This window comes from Leuciscus leuciscus, assembly GCF_965113295.1.
Source record: "Leuciscus leuciscus genome assembly, chromosome: 2".
Classification (NCBI taxonomy): domain Eukaryota; kingdom Metazoa; phylum Chordata; class Actinopteri; order Cypriniformes; family Leuciscidae; genus Leuciscus; species Leuciscus leuciscus.
Genome location: NC_138726.1, coordinates 39240347 through 39253263, shown reverse-complemented (window position 1 = coordinate 39253263; position 12917 = coordinate 39240347). Strand labels below are relative to the sequence as shown.

The 12917-nt window shown below is 47.3% G+C and overlaps 1 protein-coding gene across 1 annotated transcript in view; it reads right to left on the bottom strand.

The window, feature by feature from the left end:
• itga11a (integrin, alpha 11a) overlaps nt 1–12917 on the bottom strand; it is a 69732-nt gene that overhangs the window by 5197 nt on the left and 51618 nt on the right. The window contains exons 22-25 of the mRNA XM_082162235.1: nt 8217–8293; nt 7725–7808; nt 7546–7636; nt 7336–7449 (exon numbers count right to left, since the gene is read on the bottom strand). Coding sequence (XP_082018361.1) covers nt 7336–7449; nt 7546–7636; nt 7725–7808; nt 8217–8293 — 366 coding nt within the window. The remainder of the gene's footprint in view (nt 1–7335; nt 7450–7545; nt 7637–7724; nt 7809–8216; nt 8294–12917) is intronic.

Here is a 12917-nt window from a genome sequence, read left to right as displayed (position 1 = left end):
AGCACAAAAGTCATGGGTTTGATTCCCAGGGAATGCATGAACTGAAAAAAGTATAGGCTACCTTGATTGATATGTAGATCACTTCGGATAAAAGACTTAAAGTGCACCATTTATGCTATTTTAAAAGTTCCTAATTTTGTTTTGAAGGTCTCCTGCAATAGGCCTACATGCATCCAAGGTCAAAAACACATTAATTGTCTCATAATATACATTGCACATCATCTCATTAGTCATTTCTCAAAGATTCTGAAACCGGTTTGTTCGAAGATTCAGTCTCTTTAAACCCCACCTTTCCACGACCCTACTCTGCTTTGATTGGTCAGATGAGTCTGTCTGTCGTGACTGGTCTACCGCTTACAGCACGTGTCAGAAACGAAACGCCTATTATTATACCTAAATTTCAGCTCCAGAGGCCCAATCAGCACTTGATACACAGTGATACGAACGATAGCATTGGTTTTTCTGTATCAATTCCAGTGCAAGTCCTCATTCTTTTGAAGTGCTTCAAAGTGGATTCGCAGCACTGAAAACGTCTCGGTTACGTATGTAACCCTCGTTCCCTGAGTAGGGAACGGAGACGTTACGTCGGATGACGACGAATGGGGTTTCGCTTAGAAAGCCTATCATCTTCGAGTATATAAAACGAGCCAATGGCAAAGAAATGCCATGGGTCTGCGGAATTTGCATAGCGTAACTCCGCCCCACCCTAGGGGTATATAAGGAAGTACGCTGCAACATGCAGATATGTCTTCGCTGAGGAGCCGAGACTGAACTCAGGCGTTCCAGCGGTACAGCGGAAGTGGCAGGTAGACGTAACGTCTCCGTTCCCTACTCAGGGAACGAGGGTTACATACGTAACCGAGACGTTCCCTTTCGTTGTCACTCCGAGTTACGTCGGATGACGACGAATGGGGTTCCCAGTGTAATCACGCCACCTCCCGACTGTCTTCCAGTGCCCTGCGTAAGTGTGAGCTCCCTGTCGTGAGACTGGCACGGACGAAGGACTCCTACTTAACACAGGATTAAACCAAGGTACACTGGGAAGCATATCTCAGTGGAAATATGCAATCATGCCCAACCCGAAGGGGGGGACTTGGAATACACATATGACCCCGGAGGGCTGCATATGGAGAAACACTGGGGTATCCAGCCGCAGGTGGAATATTTCAACCCCAGGGGTGGCAAGGTGGCTTGCCAAGGGAAAGACACATGCTCAGAGAGGCTTACAGTGGAAATACACATGTGGGGGTCGCCCAGAGGGGGAACCATGCACATGGAGGCACCTAGCCAAGCGCGAAAGCTGCCGGTGGCAACTCTGGCGATGACATCGTCAGTGCTGGAGGAGACTCAGGGCTTATGAGGCTCACCTGAGGAAAAATCGCACGTATCCCATCCGTGGAGAGGAATGGCGAGCAAGCGAAGACACCTGAGCAGAATCTATTACCGGCTAGTTGAAGCGAGTACATGAGAAGAAACTGGCTCCACTCGGAGATTATAGAATCTCGCGAATGTGTTAGGTGTCGCCCAGCCTGCAGCTCTGCAGATGTCTGTTAGCGAGGCGCCATGCGCTAGAGCCCAAGAGGATGCCACACTCCGGGTGGAGTGGGCCGTCACACCAAGGGGGCATGGTCGACCTTGCTGCTGGTAAGCCAAAGCAATGGCGTCCACTATCCAGTGAGACAACCTTTGCTTGGAGAGAGCCTTTCCCTTCAGCTTCCCACCATGACAGACAAAGAGCTGGTCAGAGGTCCTGAAACACTGCGTTCTGTCTACGTAAGCACGGAGGGCGCGTACTGGACAGAGCAGTGCCAAGGCTGGGTCTGCCTCCTCCAAGGGCAGCGCTTGCAGGTTCACCACCTGGTCTCGAAAGGGTGTGGTGGGAACCTTGGGCACATATCCAGGCCGGGGTCTCAGGATCACGTGAGAATTAGCCGGCCCGAATTCCAGGCACGCTTCGTCAACCGAGAATGCCTGCAGGTCCCCTACCCTCTTGATAGAGGCCAATGCAACCAGGAGCGCTGTCTTCATAGACAGGAACTTAAGCTCCACTGATTGCAGAGGCTCAAAGGGAGCACTCTGCAGGGCAGTTAAAACCACTGAGAGGTCCCAAGAGGGAACGAGAGGAGGGCGAGGAGGATTCAGTCTCCTCGCTCCTCTCAGGAACCTGATGATCAGGTCGTGCTTTCCAACGGACTTACCTTCGACTGCGTCGTGATGTGCGGCAATGGCGGCAACATACACTTTCAGGGTGGATGGAGACAGCCTTCGCTCCAACCCTTCTTGCAGGAAGGAAAGCACGACACTGATCAGGCATTTCGTGGGTTCTTGATGTTTAGAAGAACACCAGTTGACGAAGAGGTTCCACTTCAACGCATAGACATGTCTCGTGGACGATGCTCTAGCGGAAGTGATGGTAGCCACCACCGCTGGTGGTAGGGTACTCAAACCTACCTCGTCCCGTCCAGGAGCCACACGTGGAGGTTCCAAAGATCGGGATGAGGGTGCCACAGGGTGCCCCGTCCCTGAGAAAGCAGGTCCTTCCTCAGAGGAATAGGCCAGGGAGGTGCTGTCGCGAGGAGTACTAGTTCTGGGAACCAGGTGCGGTTGGGCCAATACGGGGCAACCAATATTACCTGCTCCTCGTCCTCCCTGATCTTGCGCAAAGTCTGCGCAAGAAGGCTCACTGGGGGAAACGCATACTTGCGTGGGCCCCGCGGCCAGCTGTGCGCCAGTGCATCCGTGCCGAGCGTGCCCTCGGTCAGGGAATAAAACAGGTCGCAATGGGACGAGTCGTGGGAGGCAAACAGATCTATCTGAGCGTCCCCGAACTGATCCCAAATCAGCTGGACCGACTGGGGATGGAGTCTCCATTCTCCAGCGAGAGGCCGAAACCGAGACAGCTCGTCGGCCGCACGGTTCAGCTCTCCCGGGATATAAATGGCTCGAAGCGACCTCAGATGCTTCTGACTCCATATGAGGAGGTGGCGGGCGAGTTGCGACATACGGCGGGAGCGTAGACCACCTTGACGGTTGATGTACGCTACTGTGGCGGTATTGTCTGAACGGACTAGTACGTGTTGACCCCTGAGCAACGCCCGGAAGCGGTGCAGGGCAAGGCGTACAGCCAGCAACTCGAGGCAATTGACATGCCAAAGGCGTTGGGGACCTGTCCAGGAGCCCGCGGCAGCATGTCCATTGCACATGGCGCCCCAGCCCGTGGTGGAGGCATCCGTTGATACAACAACATGCCTGGAAGCTCGTTCTAAGGGCACTCCGGCCCGTAGAAAACTGAGGTTCGACCACGGGGTGAAGGTCTGACGGCAGGCCGGAGTCACTGGGACTCGGAGCGTGCCGTGTTGCCATGCCCACCTCGGGACTCGATCGCGAAGCCAAAGCTGAAGCGGTCTCATATGAAGCAATCCGAGCGGCGTAACTGCGGCTGCGGATGCCATATGCCCCAGGAGCCTCTGAAAAAGTTTCAGTGGGACCACACTCTTGCCCTCGAATTGACGAAGGCAAGTCAGCAGAGACTGCGCGCGCTCGCTCGTAAGCTGCGCGCACATGGCGACCGAGTCTATTTCCATACCGAGAAAAGAGATCCTCTGCACGGGGCAGAGTTTGCTCTTCTCCCAGTTGACCCGAAGGCCCAGACGAGCTAGGTGCCGGAGCACTAGGTCCCTGTGTTCGCAAACCTGATCTCGAGAGTGAGCTAGGATCAGCCAGTCGTCGAGATAGTTCAGGATGCGAACCCCGTGTTCCCGAAGGGGAACAAGGGCTGCCTCGACGACCTTCGTGAAGACGCGAGGAGACAGGGCTAGCCCGAAAGGGAGAACCGCGTACTGGTATGCCTGCCCCTCGAAAGCAAACCGTAAGAACGGTCTGTGTCGAGGAAGAATGGAGACATGGAAGTAGGCGTCCTTCAGGTCGATCGCTGCAAACCAATCCTGCGGCCGCACACATTCGAAAATGCGTTTGGCCGTGAGCATCTTGAACGGCATCCTGTGAAGGGAGCGGTTCAAGACGCGCAGGTCCAGGATTGGCCGTAACCCACCGGTTTTCTTCGGTACAATGAAGTAAGGGCTGTAGAAGCCGGACCTCATTTCGGCTGGAGGGACAATCTCGATCGCACCCTTCGCCAGTAGGGTGGCGACCTCCGCTCTCATGACAGGGGCATTGCCACCGACCATTGTGAAGCGGACTCCCCTGAAACGGGGAGGAGATCGCGCGAACTGAATCGCGTAGCCGAGCCTGATGGTCCTCGCGACCCAGCGGGACAGTCTGGGAAGCTCTAACCAGGCTCCCAAAAACTGTACCAGCGGGGTCATGCGGACCACAGACGTACCCTCGGTGGTGCAGCGAGGCGGAATGACCGGCCCAGGCGTGGGTGGCATAGCGGCCCGGTGCGGGGGCACGGTCATTAGCCGCGTCCTGCCAGAGGATGCCAGGGGAGGACCAGCGTCCCACGGGGGCATGCTCTGGCAGGGGTCTGGCGACAGAGGGGGATGAGAGTGGCGAGGCCCGTGAGCGTCGCGCACTGCCATCCGAGAACTCTGTGTGCTCAGAGATGGGTATGTCAGTTCTGTCTTTAACCACATTAGGGTTCTGCCCGTCGAGGGACGAGCAGCGGGGGTGGGAAAACCAAGGATTCTCCCCCGGCCCTCCACCGGGGGAAGGAGCGGCCCTGCTACCGTCTCCTGTACAGAACTGAGCGCCAACTCTGAGCAGCCCGTCTCAGGAGCGCCGCTTGGCCTGGCGTTTAGCGGGGCGCGGGGCTGGAGGGGGCTGTGACGCCTTCCTACGGTTTCCTCCACGAGGCGGCCCAGATGGAGGCTGCTGCTGGGGCCGTCCGGGAGGGAGGGGAACCGCGGGAGGGCGTCCACGGCGGCGAGCGGGCTGAGGCGCCTGTGCAGACGGCTGGGGGGCAGCAGCGGGCCGTCGGGGCAGGACATGTTTGAGAGCCTCAGTCTGCTTCTGGGCAGCCGAGAACTGCTGGGCAAAGTCCTCGACTGCCCCGCCGAAGAGGCCAGCCTGGGATATGGGGGTGTCGAGGAACTGGGTTCGCTCGGCCTCCCGCATATCAGCCAGGTTGAGCCACAGATGTCTCTCCTGGACCACACAGGTGGACATCACCTGACCCAGGGAGCGTGCGGTCACCTTCGTCGCCCGGAGAGCGAGGTCGGTGGCGGCACGCAGCTCATCAAAGAGCCCTGGGTCAGTCCTCCCCTCGTGCATGTCACGCAACATCTGGGCCTGGTAGACCTGGAGTGTCGCCATGGCATGCAGTGAGGAGGCTGCCTGCCCCGCAGCTCTATAGGCCTTCGCCACAAGGGTGGAGGAGAACCTACAGGCTTTGGAGGGGTGCTTTGGGTCACCGCGGGAAGAAGCACTCTGGGGACATAACTGCATGGCCACAGAGCGTTCAACCTGGGGAACCCCAGTGTACCCTTTGACAGCCCCCTGATCGAGAGGAGGAAAGGCGGAGGAGGCCGTCGAGCGATCACGGGAAGACAGGGGTGCCTTCCAGGACCTCGAGACCTCCTCATGCACATCCGGGAAGAAAGGAATTGGGGTGGGGCGCTGACGAGGATCAGCGGCCGCACCCAAAAACCAATCGTCCAGCCGCGAGCGCACTGGACCGGGTGGCGGGGACCACTCGAGCCCAATGGCCGCGGCTGCCCGGGAAAGCATGGCCGTCAGCTCGGGATCAGACTCGGGCAATGCTAGGACACCCGAAGGTGGCAGCACAGCCGAATCTTCCTCTCCCGAGGACTCCTGCCCACCTTGTGATGCAGCAATCGACATAGAATCTTCCTCTGGAGCGCCGAATGAGACCCGCGGCAAGTCAGAGGACTGTACAGCGGGCTCATTCGGACGACTCGCGGGTTGCACGGCGCTAGAGGACGGTGTGGAGCGTGGAATAGTCGGCGCTTTGTTCCACACCGTAACCCTCAGATCACCCTGGCCGCCAGCCGAAGTACCAGCCCTCTCGGAGCTGCTAGATCGGGGTGCGGATGAGGGGACTCTCACACGAAGATCATTGAGTCTCGATCGCAACCGTGCGATGGGCATGTTCCCGCAGTGGGAACATGACTCATCCACAAACGCTGCCTTAGCGTGCTCAATACCCAGACACACAAGACAGCAATTGTGCCCATCAGAGTCAGAAACTAGAAGACCGCAACCAGAAGTGCACGGGCGAGGCATCTTTAAAAAGACGTGCCACGTGCAAGCTCTTTTAGAAAGGAGATTTTCTCCACAAGTGTTGAAGCGACCAGGGAGATGAACACACAAACTCTGGCAAATCACTGCACAGATAAGCAGGGAATGTGCACTCGCTGGAACTCGCTGTCACACCAACACCTGGAGAGAGGCTCGTCTCGAAGAGAATAGAGATAACTCAGAATTGGCTGTGGAGTGAAGTGAATCAACTTGGCTCCGAAGCGAAAACATATCTGCATGTTGCAGCGTACTTCCTTATATACCCCTAGGGTGGGGCGGAGTTACGCTATGCAAATTCCGCAGACCCATGGCATTTCTTTGCCATTGGCTCGTTTTATATACTCGAAGATGATAGGCTTTCTAAGCGAAACCCCATTCGTCGTCATCCGACGTAACTCGGAGTGACAACGAAAGGGAACAGCGTCATCTCGACATGTCACCAACACAAACCAAACTCTTCCAGGCCTCAGCTACATCAACAGTGTTTGAGGGCGGGTCAAAGTAGACGTTGTTCACCGGCAGCCAGTGAAGACCATAGTATTGTAGTATTGCAAATGTATTACATTGGTATGTAATAAGAAGTAAGACTGGAATTTAAAAAAAAATTCTGAATTGATTCTTTCTTTTAGAAGATAACTTTGTTATGCACTTTGATCGTAAAAATTTTGCAGACCATTTTCATTTACGAACAGCTATATTTTACACTGCGTGAAAAGTAATATTTGAAAAAACATAATGATAGAACTTTAAGACTTAAAAGACTTGAAAACACTTTGTGACTTTTTAAATCTGAACAGATGTTTAGAATACTAGGCATACACTTGCCAACTTTGTAAATGGTTACAGAGGACAAACTGGTCATCAATAGCATATCCTCCAACTGGATTGAATCATGTTCTGAAGCTAAAAAATCATTTGCCCATAATACATGATGTGATTTTCTGTGAACTCAAATCAGCAGACTGGCTCTGACCTTTGGCAACTAGCGTCAACTTATCCAGACTGTAAATAGATGCAAAAATCTGATCGAAAGGGCAAAACATTTTTGAAAATCTAAAGGAAAATCTGATGTATAACAGGTAGAGTAAAACTATAGTCTAGTTGTGTCCTCCTCACCTGGTCAATATGGAAATCTCTGATCTTCAGGAGTTGATTGCCATTTTTCGTGACCTCAGGGATTGCAATGTACAGTTGCAAGTCTTGGACCGGAAAATAACCAAGGTTCTTGATCTGTGATGCATAGAAGAAACATGTTTGGTTTTTTGAAACATCAGTTTTTGGGGTCCTGCTCTCTTTAGTAACAGATAGCTAAGGAGTGGACCTCACCTGAAAGGTAAAGTTGAATGGAGGGTTGAAATCACCCGGTTCTTCTAGAGAGAGATCAGGTTTAAGCTCATATCGGGTTGGGTAAAACTCCCTGTGAGAATGAAAATATATTGTAACTATTCTAATTCCCACAACCACGCATATTGATTAGAGCGTTTAAACAAACACATTTATCTCACCTTGTGAAAAGCAGATCAGCTTCATATTTTAGAGTGTAGAAAATGTCATTAATGTTATCGTGTAGGACAACTTCCTCACCCTCACTGCAGAAACATAAGAAGATGCATGAGAAACCTCCCAGGCAGATACACTCACCCTGTAATTCACTGCGCAGTGACGCTTGATAGCGTTTATGAAAAGTTTAACATTCCAGCTTAAGCATCATTGTTGTCCGGAATTTTTCCTCAGAGTTTCATAACATTCCAAACCATCAACTATGCTCTAGATACTTTAACTGCAGTTACGACATCTAGCTGATTTCAATCTGAGTGTGGCCATTTAGTAATCCAGTGATCAATGCATATTTTCATTTTTTGTTTTGTGGTCCACAGGACAAAAGTTATATGATTTTCGAAACTACATTTTTTTAAAGCAAATAATCTGGCTGAAATAGTGCAGAATCGATTATCTCAGATAGATGTAAGACCGGTTGAATGTTAGCTGTGTCCTACCTGGTAACCTCCAGAACGAGCCGTACGTGATCCAGCAGCACAGAGTGACTGAATTCAAATTCCAAACGAAATGTTACCTGGGGAGTAAGAGACAGAGTAATGTTTAATAAAAACAGCCACATGATAGTAACACAAGTGACTGACTAGTGTAAGTAGCTTTCTTTTTTTTTTTTTTTTACTTACAAAAAAGAGTGTAGCCTACAATAACCTGCCTTAAAGGTACAGTAAGCGATTTTTGAAAAACGCTGTTGAAAAGTGTATCGAACTGTGCACCAAAACACACTTGAAGTAAATCAGCAGTAAGGGGCGTATACACTAATGATGGGGGAGGAGAGAGAGCTCAGTGCACAAGATAAGATATTAGCAGAATGACTATAGAAAAAGAGAGCAGAGAAGGCAGAGAAAATGCAAAAGTGGAAAAGGCCAGGGGAATATAACTTTAAAAAGACGGGTTACGATCAGGCAAGAGGTAGGACCCGCATTAACATTAGAGAAGACTTCCGGTGCTTGAGAGACCTTATGGTGCGGGAAGGCCTGAAAATGGATGGCGAGGTTGTTTTATTTCTTCTCGATATGAGTAACGTTGTTTTGCTGTGTTTCACAGAACTAAGATATGCTGTCTTTACTGAGGTCAGATAAATCCCATCACATAGACTCTTTCACCTAGATATCATCATAGAGACGGTGTCTGTTCCTCGAATTAGGAAATACAAAAAACTCCCAAACAAAAAATGTAATTGATGTTCAACAAATAAAAAATAGATGTAATACAGATGAACAAATGATAAAGCTCGGGTTGCTGAATATTCAATCCCTTACTTCAAAAGCATTTATTGTTAATGATATGATTACAGATTATAACCTAGATATGTTGTGTCTTGACAGAAACCTGGCTAAAACCAGACAATTACATTACTTTAAATGAGTCCACCCCCCAAGATTAGTGTTATAAAAACGAGCCACGTCTGAAAGGAAAAGGGGGAGGTGTTGCTGTAATCTATAGTAATATCTTCAGAATTACAGAGAAGTCTAGTTTCAAATAAAATTCTTTTGAAGTGTTGGTGCTTAATGTAACTTAATGTAAATGATAAATCGCGCTTGACATTTGTGCTAGCTACTGTATACAGGAAACCAGGGCACCATACAGACTTTATTAAAGAATTTGCAGATTTTTTTTTATCAGAGTTAGTACTGGCTGCAGATAAAGTCCTAATTGTTGGTGATTTTAATATAGATAATGAAAAAGACGCATTGGGATTGGCATTTAGAGACATTCTGAACTCTATTGGAGTTAGACAACATGGTCAGGACTAGTGTTGTCACGATACCAAAATTATTGTTTCGATACCGATACCAAGTCAAGTATTGCGATTTCGATACTTTTTCGATACTTTTCCTGAAAAGGGAGAAACACTCTCAAATATCATTGCTGTGCTTTATTTTAAAACCGGGACAACAATCTAATCATATAACACACTAATAAATGAACATATGACCAGCAGATATATTAAACATTTGAACAAAATATGAAATATAAAAATATAAAATATAAATTAGAGCAATGACATTCAAGGTAAAAAAAATTATAAATTTAGCAGCATTATCTCATTTATCATAAGAAACATAAGAGCTTTATCTTGATTCTGAACTTTGAATAAAAATATGAACAGCGATTATTTTAAACAATGTTTAATATTGGTAACATATGATAAGCCTCATTGGTGATATATTTGACATGTGGGGAGAGAGTTGTGGAAGGCCTATACTTCATATTAAACATAAATATATAGCAGCAAAGACAACGTCAGCAGTGTTGACGGCAAAATAGGCTACAGAATAATTCGTTCTGTATTGAGGGGGTGCAATATTTGAAAATCGACAATATTTTTTATAATTACATTTATATTGTATTTATGTCAAAACTTTCAAACATCAAAATGTCATTTATTAATATGTATTCGTGTCAAAATGACATAGACAATTTTTTTCCTATTCTATTTTGCCTGGAAACGCTTCCAACACGCTTGCGTGTCGCGTGAAAAATAGGCGTCGGTTCTATTCTAGCATGCGCCCTCGAGCTGCGCCCAGACGCGTGTGTCACGCAGGCAGTTATGGGAGCCGAAATAAAAACGGACACGACACGCAGCCAGTGTGTCTCCGGCCTTACAAATCTGGAACGCGGTCATTCTTAGAAGTATCGATACTAATAAATTAAGGAATCGTGACGTTTTTTATTTCCGATTTACTTTTTAAGTGTCGGTGCACCCATAGACAGTATATAAAGTGCACCGTGCAACAGAGCAAGGTAGGCAACGTACTTCCATATGTCACTCCTCGCGTCATCTTTTTCTACGAGTCGTGGACCACTTGTGCTCGCACATGCAGCCATCTCGCTGTAGTGTTTTGTCACATGACACTGACAGCGGCAGGTTCTTTGCTGCGTGCGTCAGGAAAAAAACACAGACGTCCATAGGGAGGCTATTTTTTTTTTTAAGTATCGATACTGATAAATTTAGGTATCGTGACGTTTTTAATTTCCGAGTATCGCGATACTTTTGAAGTATCGGTACACCGTGCAACACTAGTCAGGACCCACTCATTCTCATAATCATACTTTAGATCTAATATTGTCACATGGAATCAATGTTAATGCTGTTGAATTTTGCAGCAGAGTGATGACATCTCAGTCATAATCCATTTAGCCAAGGTTGCAAAGCCGACTCCGTGTTACAAATATGTTAGAACTATCACTTCTGCCACTAAAGATTGCTTTATTAATAATATTCCTGATCAGTTTCATCATCTCAGCATCCCAGATAGCTAAGAAGAACTCGATATTGCGACAGAAACTTTTGACTCTCTTTTCCAGCGCTTTACACACAGTTGCTCCTTTACGCTTAAAGAAGATTAAAGAAAATAGTCCAATGCCGTGGTACAATGAGCACACTCGGGCCCTTAAGAGAGCAGTAAATGAAGAAATGTCTTATCGATCACAAGTTCAGTATGGAGTACCACAAGGCTCAGTACTACCGTTGCTGTTTACTCTGTACATGCTACCTTTGGGAGATATCATTAGGAAGCATGGGATTAGTTTTCACTGTTATGCCGATGATACTCAGCTCTATATCTCTTTGCGCCCCGACGAAACTCGCTAATTCAAGAAATTAACGGAATGCAAAGCTGATATAAAAATTTGGATGACTAGTAATTTCCTACTACTTCTGAAAAAACAGAGTTTCTAATGATTGGACTAAAAACCTGCACGTACTAACCTAGAATACTGTCTAACAATTGATGGCTGCTCTGTCAAGTCTTCGTCGTCGGTTAGGAACCTGGGTGTGCTCTTTGATACCAATCTTTAATTTGAAGGCCAATATATGTTTTTTCTTTTGGTTCCCCTTTTAGTGATCGCTATAATCCCTTTAGCTTGTCACATTTGTAATATATTAGTTTGGACTATCATGTTATGTAGGGATCTGTTCATGAAAACTGTGTTTGTTTTTTGGGATGGAAGGGATGACTTTGCCATCGAAGGAGTAGGGGAACTAAATAATAATTCGACATTCGATCTGAATTATCATACAGTAGTAACAAATTGCTTTCACTTATTGATGAAATCATACCCTCGGGTGGCAGGCACAGCAGATTCGGCCATAGTCGTTGCCTGTGTTGCATCGAGTGTACGTGAATGTGGGGGTGGAAGCTTCAAGATAGGGGTGTGATCCTTTTGAGCAGGGTGTGTTTGTTTTGGTGACTTGTGAACACACATTTACACACACAAAAATTAAGTGCTGCAACCGCAAGCTCCTAAATCATTATATTCAGAGGTTATATCCAGAACACTCTACAATGGCGTTTTAAGAAAAAAAGGTTACTGAAAGTGTGTTTGGCACTTTATATAATTTATATAAAGCATGCTAAAGTCTAGTTTTTCTTTGATTCATTCTAACTACAGTTACATGCTCAAACAAATGAGTTCATCCCTAGATTTTGAGTTCCCTTGCCTCCAAAAATCAGATTTAACACCTGATCACATCCAAAAACCTACATTTTAAAATATGAATCCATAGGCTGTTTCCAGGGCAAACAGCCTTTCTGGATATAAAAGAATGACACAAACAGGCCAAGACCCTGCTATTCTACCCCTAGCCTATTCTACAGACCAATAACATCATTTTTGTGGGAGAAGACACTCCATCTGGCACTGCTGGCTATTCTCTAACCACCACATGAAGTATTAACCTCCATATCCTGCATATACATCACTTAAAAGTGGCAAAACACAGATACAAAAGATATAGACTCTCCCAAAGAAAATCTGCTCCAGTTCATGAAGCATCTGCTCAAGCCACCACTTATGAGGTGATCCAAGTCTCCATACAGTTAAACATACAGTTTTTTTTTTCTGTTATTTGATAATATACTATAGATACTATAGGTGTTGTTCCAAAACTGCATGATATTCTACCTTCTGTGAAAAATGAAAGGCAATATTTTGAAGAACTGCTCTTGTCGATACAATGAAAATCAGTGTGGTCCAAAACAACACTAAACCCCATTGACTTTCATTATATGGACAAAAACAAACAAACAAAAAACAAACAAGCAGCAACAAAAACACAGGAACATTTTTCAAAGATCTGGAACGACATGAGGGTGAGTGAATTATAACAGAATGAATTATGAAAATGTACATTTTTA